This window comes from Penaeus monodon, chromosome 26, assembly GCF_015228065.2.
Source record: "Penaeus monodon isolate SGIC_2016 chromosome 26, NSTDA_Pmon_1, whole genome shotgun sequence".
In the NCBI taxonomy this organism is placed as follows: domain Eukaryota; kingdom Metazoa; phylum Arthropoda; class Malacostraca; order Decapoda; family Penaeidae; genus Penaeus; species Penaeus monodon.
In genome coordinates, this window is record NC_051411.1 from 40,014,387 (window position 1) to 40,021,886 (window position 7,500).

Here is a 7,500-nt window from a genome sequence, read left to right on the forward strand (position 1 = left end):
CCCCTTTCTTTTTATTCTCTCTCTCCTCCCTTTCTTTCTCCTCCTCTCTTCTCTCGTTTTATAATCTAAGGTTTTAATGTTTTTGGAAGCTAATCCTGATTATTTACAAATACTTGTACACCTAAACATATGACAAATTCTAAATTATTCAAACTTAATAAAACTTATGAAAATAGGAAACGCTCAGAAGAAAGTAAGTACGTCAAAGTAATCAGAATGCTCGCTTCAGCCAAGTATTGTGGTGTGTAAGGGACCAGTGTTGTGGTGCAACTTTCACGCTTTGGACGGGTACTGTGGCTGATTCATGACTCATGTGCAATAAACTCGTTCTTCAGCTGTGTTGCGAGGCAGGAAGGGAGGGTCGCTGACGCAGGGACACTTCTGAACATGACACACTGTGGTTCTCCTGATACCTAGAGGTGGTGTTAGCCAGGGGAACTTGGGAGTTTTAGCATGTAACATTATCACGCTCTAGACGTACCCCTTGTGTGTTGTAGGGAAAGCGTTGGGAATCGCGGGTGTGTCTGGAGAGTTGTTCTGGTTGAACAGAAGCGCCGTAACGTTTATTATTATCATTGATGTTGCTGTTGTTATTTTTTATTATCATTTTTATTATGTTCTTACCGTTGTTATTATTGTTGTTGTTGGTGTTATTGTTATTATCATTATCATTATTATTATTGTTGTTATTGTTATTGTTACTATTACCATTACTACTACTATTACTAATACTATAACTATTACTATTACTATTACTGTTACTAATACTATAACTATTACTATCACTATAACTATCAATATTATTACTGTTCGTCTTCCTTTTTTAGTCTTTGAAAGTGAAGTTCCACAGGAGAGGTTGTCGAGTGGCGCGGCATCACTCCAACCTTACGAAATTCGGCCAAGTGCCCAAGTGATGCCCAGTTCCACCACATACCAAGTAGTGGAGAAAATTAACAGGGAATGAATAACCGACGGATACTTTCTAAACCTTTGTTCACTCGTTGTGGGGATCATCAAGTGTGCTGGGAAAGTCCTCTGCAGTGAGGCCTTGTCTTGCAGCCACCGAGATTTACTGCCAATCCTGTTGTGTGTGTGTGTGTGTGTGTGTGTGTGTGTGTGTGTGTGTGTGTGTGTGTGTGTGTGTGTGTGTGTGTGTGAGAGAGAGAGAGAGAGAGAGAGAGAGAGAGAGAGAGAGAGAGAGAAGAGTGAGTGAGTGAGTATGTGTGAATGTGAGGGAGTGTGTGTGAATGTGAGGGAGTATGTGTGAATGTGAGGGAGTGTGTGTGAATGTGAGGGAGTGTGTGTGAATGTGAGGGAGTGTGTGTGAATGTGAGTGATACAAAGCTCCATCCATTAATCTGTAGGCTTAAGCTAAACTTCCATATTTTTAGAATGTATTGGTAAAGGATTGATTTTTTTTCTATTATACCTCGACTTTTGGATATTTCCGTTCGAGAATAAATGATGATTGAACTTTCTCCTTTTCTGTCTCTCTCTCTCTGTCTGTCTCTCTCTCTCTCTCTGTCTGTCTCTCTCTCTCTCTGTCTGTCTCTCTCTCTCTCTGTCTCTCTCTCTCTCTGTCTCTCTCTTCTCTCTCTCTTCTCTCTCTCTCTCTCGTCTCTTCTCTCTCTCTCTCTCTCTTCTCTCTTCTCTTCTCTCTCTCTCTCTCTCTCTCTCTCTCCTCTCTCTCTCTCTCTCTCTCTCTCTCTCCCTCTCTCCCCCTCCCCCCCCCCCCCCCCCCCTCTCCTCCCTCTCTCTCTCTCTCTCTCTCTCTCTCTCTCTCTCTCTCTCTCTCTCTCTCTCTCTCTCTCTCCCTCCCTCCCTCTCTCCTCCCTCCCTCCCTCCCTCCCTCCTCTCTCCTTCTCTCCTTTGGTTAATCGCCTAGACCCTGATGGGTAGACCGTTTGTTCTCCTCCTTTATTTCAGGCTCAGCATGGTTAATAATGAAGATATTTTACCCTTAATAGGGACATTAAGTCTTGCCCCTTCTTCAACCAGCCTATCTAAATTTGATTTTATTTCTCTCCTTTGAATCACGGCTCCGATCATTGATACTAATACTTCCTCCTCAACGTTTGCTGTCGACTCTATCCATTCCGAATCATCCACCCAGGTCATTACTCAACCTTCATAACACACCCCTTCCTCTCTGCCAACAACCTCCACTCCATCTGCTGCACATTCTTCTTCACTGTCTACCCCCACCCTCCTTATTACTACTATTCACCCTTATTGTGCTCCTCCCAACAGTACTACCTCTCTCCATACCATCTTCCCCATCTTCCTCCCACCCTCGTCCTACTGCTTCCACTTCTGCAAACCTTTTGAGTACCCTTTTTTGCCCAGCCAAGTGGGATCGATTCTTTGTGATACCTCCTACAACTCCATACTCTGACAATACTCTTCTCTTCCAACGAAGTCTCCAAGGCAGAGTTTCCTTTTGCAGTCGTTCCGATCGTTTACGCCTTGTCACAGTTACATCTGAGTTCCAAACTCGTACACTATCTATCCTCACTGACCTCACAGACAAACCTATTCCTGCTAAACCTCACCCCTCCTTTGATACTTGTACCGGAACTGTTTCCGTCTCTCCGACTGATTGTCCTGTCTACGACAAGGTCTGGTCAGACTGTGAAAATAACTTGCTCGCATGCCTTGTTGACTATGATGCAGTAGCAGTCCAGTATATTTTATAGAAGCTGCCCTGGCTGTAACCTCGAATCTGAAGTAGCAGTTCTCAGATTCAAACTAGGCCTCACTCTACATGAGACCAGGCAAGAAGCATGCCGACGAGGTTCTCTTTCTACCTTTTCTAAAACTGTACTTCGCTCCGCTCCTCTCCCATCTTCTCAAGAAGTCTCAGCATCTCCCCCGGAATCTCTTCCCTCTACCCCAAACCATCCTATCTCTACTCCCTCTCTCCCCCAGTCAGATTTTCCAGTCTAAATCCAGATACACCAGTCTCTACCCCTCCGCCTCCTCACTCTGTTGCACCAATCTAAACGCTCCATCCCATTTTCTCCTACCACATCCTCTCCTTCACCCACCTCTCCCTCTGCTCTTCGGGCATCTATTCCCTCTTCTCCACATAGGAAAACCTTTGTTTCTCAGACCTGCACACCCAACTCCCCTCCAGAAACTCTTGAAGACATCCAAAACTTCCTAAGCATGACCCAAGAGAATACTCCACTCCCTCACCCAGCCTCTATTCCTATTCGCTCTACATTCAGAGTATTTGCCGATTTTCCTCAGACACATACTCTCCATTTGATTTGATCGCCCTATACCGTTCATCCCTTCTCCTTTTACAGATCCCCACCGTATTCCACTTGTTCCCCCTCTACACCCTTTTCACTACCGTTCTATCCTATCGCGATCTACAACCTTTGACATCTTGCCACAATTATTTGCCATAGTGCTATATCATCTTTGATTTAGCGCATTTATTTCATTAACCATTGACCCTCCCCCAGGCGCGGCTGGAGGCGGAGCGGGAGGACCTCCTTCGCCAGGAGGACCCCGGCGGCGACGAGGGAGGAGTGCGCCGCTGGATCGAACTCCTGACGGAACGCGACCGTCTTCTGCGCCTCACGTACTGCCAGGTGGGTTGTCCTTCGCCGCGGCTCCTCTCACGGCGAGGCCTTTGTTCTTGCGTTTCTCTTCTTTCTTTCCTTTTATCTTATTCCTCTTTTTTGTTTGTGTCCCTTTCTTATTTCCCTCTTCCTCTTCCTTCACTTTTTTGCAATTATCTTCCTTCCCATCATTATTGTTTGCCACTCTTCATTTCCCTTTTCTGCTTTATTCCTCATGCCTCGCTGTCCCTTTTCCTTCTCTTTCATCTCTTCTCATTTTTTCTTTTCAATTCTCCTGCTCTTCCTTTTTTTCCTCATCCTCTTCCTCGTCACCTTCCTCATCCCCTCCTCCTATTCTTATTATCTTCTCCCTCTTCTTCCTCTTCCTCTTTTTCTATTTCCTTATTCTCTTCCTCTTCCCCTTCCCCCTCTTCCCCCCTTTCTCCTTGTTTGTAATGTTAAAACTATCAAATTTTTATTATGATGTCCATCCTGTGGATATTCAAAAAAGTGCATATTTCTCGAGAAAATTGTTTTTCAATTGAAATCTTCCCAAGCCGTTTAGCAAGAAACAGTCGCTAGTCGTCTGGTCTCATTCCAGGAAAATAGCAGCGTGCTAGCAGTGAGCCTGAAGCGCATGATCCACATGTGCGTGTGGGTGGAGCGCCTGGCCGTGTGCCCCGACCCCATGGTGGAGCAGTTCCGCGCTGCGCTGGGCGAGGTGATCCGCATGTGCCCGCTGGTGATGAAGCACCTGGATTCGCCCTCGCCGCATGACCACATGGAACGGGGGTCGTCCCCTCTCCACCCGTCCCCGCCCACCCCGCCCAACCTCCAGAGGATGTGGGTGGAGAACGAGCAGGGCGCCGCCAAGGACGCCACGCCGCCGCGCCAGCCTCCGGCAGCCCTCGACGGCCAGGGCTCCTGCGGCCCGCCCAAGAGCAGCGGCACCTTCGAAGTGCCCGGCGGGGACCAGCGTGCGGGGAGCCAGGCCTGGTCGCCGCTCACGCCCGACCGCACGGACGTCACCCTCGCCAACGAGTCCGCGTGCTCCAGCGGGTCCGCCCAGAGGCCGGTCTCGTCCACGCCCGAGCTGTACTTCTCCCCCATGCAGAAGCAGAGCCGCGCGGCCGCCAACACCACCTCGGACAGCTCCCAGTACACGTCCAAGGACACGCAGGACAAGTTCTTCAGCCCGCAGGCCGAGAAGGACAGCACCTCGAGCCTCCTCTCGGGCAAGGACTTCCCCAGCAACAGCTCCTTCAACTCGCCGACGCTGATGTTTAAGTTCGCCGACTCCAGTGAGTTCGGTGGCCTGAGCGGGAGCCCCGGCAAGTCCAGCCAGGACGACCGCGACGACGAGAACGAAAGCCTCTTCCAGTTCCCCAAGACGAAGAAATCGCGGCGGGCCCGGAGGAAGCGCACCGGAGTCCGAAATGCCTCGACGCCGCCACGGAAGACCCTGCAGGAGCTGAAGAGAGAGAGCAACTGCGCCAGGCCGAACAAGAGGACGCGCGCCGATGACCTCGAGGGAGACGAGGTCACGCGCCTTCTGCTGGCGAGCATCCAGAACCTGGGTCAGCCCTCGCGCTACGTCGCCCTGGAGGCGTTAGAGGAAGTGTAAAAGTCGTCGTTTTTATATCCTTTTTTATACCAAGTGCGTTTGGATATTACGTCAGTTATGTTCGGCTGCATTGTGATTTTTTTCTCATTTTAGTCTGCGTTTGTACGTTTGTCGTTTTACTCTTTTACTTGAATTTCAGTGATTTTTGAGATTATTGTACGTCTAGAGTTTTTATTGGCATTTTCGCCAAATGTTCTCAACACGATTTTTTGAGTCTGTGGAGATGTTTGCTTTGTAATACAAGTATTTATTTCAGCGTAAAGGATTTTGTCATTTTAGTAGCGGTTTTTAATTCATAAATCGCCTATTGTGTTTAATGTTCATTTTTAGGCCATTGTAAAAGCTTTAGTAAATTTTTAGTTTTCATCGTCATTAATCTTTTTCTTTTCCAAGCCATACAAACACCGACACTAAATGATATGTTAATTCTTGAAAATATGAAGCAATATTGACGTGGTTTGTAAGTGTTAGCCTTTGTCTCCGTCTGTTACTGCCAGTTATTAATAGATTCCTGTATGATGAAATGTGAAAGGATGGGTCGAATTAAAAAAGAAATCTGATAGTGTGAGGAACCTTAAAAAAATAAAGAAAAAAATGTGTCGATATAGCTATTGAAAAGACAGGCTATCTGCTGTAATCTTAAGTCGGCTTAATGCCTTCTTACATTCAGATTATCAACACACATTTGAAGTTTTTTTTACGGAAGGAAGGCCATCCCGCTTCTAAAAATAGATATTAAAGGGGGTTCAACAAAAAATGTCAATAGTTCAGAAAAAAGAAGTTAGCAACGATGAAAATATTGATAAAGATATTAAATACAACCAACCGCATCTTAACTGTTGGCTGTGAAACGTCTAACCAACTCGCTAATATTGTCATCAGTAATAATAATAGAAGCCAGGCATGAAAAGTGAGAGCATGACCCGCCTTTTTTTGTCTTTTATAATTCCTGAATACATCTTGGAAGATCTTGTCCATAAGCTTAATATCGACCATTGTGCCTCTCATAAACCTTTGTCGTGTGTGTGGGGTGGGTGGGCTTAGGAGACAGACTGAGGCCCAATGTAGGGGATCGACCCTGCCTTGGATCTCAGTCCTCGCCTCGACTAATTTTGCCTGGGCTTTTCTTCTCCCCCTTTCTTTTTCCTTCTCTTCATTCCCTTCTTCTCGCCACTTATCCTCATTGTTAACTCCTTTTGATCCTCTTCGCCGCAATACTTTATCGTAATACTATACTTGGCCTCACGCTATTGCTGCATTTTGAATGTGTCGCTAATGACTTTAGATATTGACGCGGCAGAAAATCTTAAATACATAAATAAATGTCACAAACTTTCGAGTACTGTCTGGAAAACAGATATTGTTCATAAGCTATTAATAATCTCGACCTGTACCCTGAATACAGCTTGGAAGAGAGACCCTGTTTATAAGCTTAATATCAGCTGCTGGCGTATCACCTGGCATGGGAGAGAGAAGGGGATATGTCCAGCACGAGCTAGAATACTCGTGTAAAAGTCTGGGAACATTTTACTCCAAAGAAAAAGAATTATTAGACTTTTGAAGATAATCTCTTACGTGTATAAAAGCCTGTGTTTTAATTTGCATACACATTTTTTTTTTACTTTCAGATACTTTATTTCCGTAAAATTAATTGAGATAAAAGTAATTTGGAATAAAAAATCAATACCCAATCATACATGGTTTTCGGTTTTTCTTCCTGTCACCCTTTTTCTATGTAGTTAATATTTATATTCATACTTTATTCGGAGAAAGATATGTACCCATTTGCTTGTGATAACCGTAAAGCGATATACCCTTCAGTAACTGGAAAATTCAGACATTTGAGTTGACGTGATCCATTTTGTTTTCCGAAAGTCTATGCCGATAAAGCTACGAATATTAATAATCATCATCAAGGGGCTAACGCCGACGGGGGCGCATGGCCGCATCCACTCTTCGCTTCCAGCCACGAGGATCCCTCGAGGCGAGTCTCCAGGCAGGCCCACGGCCCATTACTAATTCCTCGCGACAGGTCTCGTCGAGCTGCCCGAGCCATGATCTCCTGGGTCGTCCCACAGGCCTCCTCTATCCAGGGTTGTCTCGCAGAGACACAACCTGATGGGCAGGGTCGTCCACAGGGAAACGAGTTAGGTATCATATAGCCTGCGTTGGTGATCCCGGATTATGCAAGTAACAGGTCCCATACGGTGTAACCGCCGGTTGGGCACGTGGTCCTGCCAACTGTACCTCATGATCCGGCTAAGGGACTTGTTATAAAAGGCATCAAGACGAGACTCCAAGACA

At 46.2% G+C, this 7,500-nt stretch overlaps 1 protein-coding gene across 1 annotated transcript in view; it reads left to right on the forward strand.

Annotated features, from left to right (window-relative positions):
• The window catches only part of LOC119590168, a gene marked incomplete in the record, with an annotated part of 7,018 nt that extends 1,450 nt beyond the window's left edge, over positions 1 to 5,568 (forward strand). The window contains 2 exon segments of the mRNA XM_037938954.1: positions 3,474 to 3,602; positions 4,174 to 5,568. Of these exon segments, the coding sequence (XP_037794882.1) occupies positions 3,474 to 3,602; positions 4,174 to 5,196 (1,152 nt within the window).
• Positions 5,569 to 7,500: the final 1,932 nt, after the last annotated feature.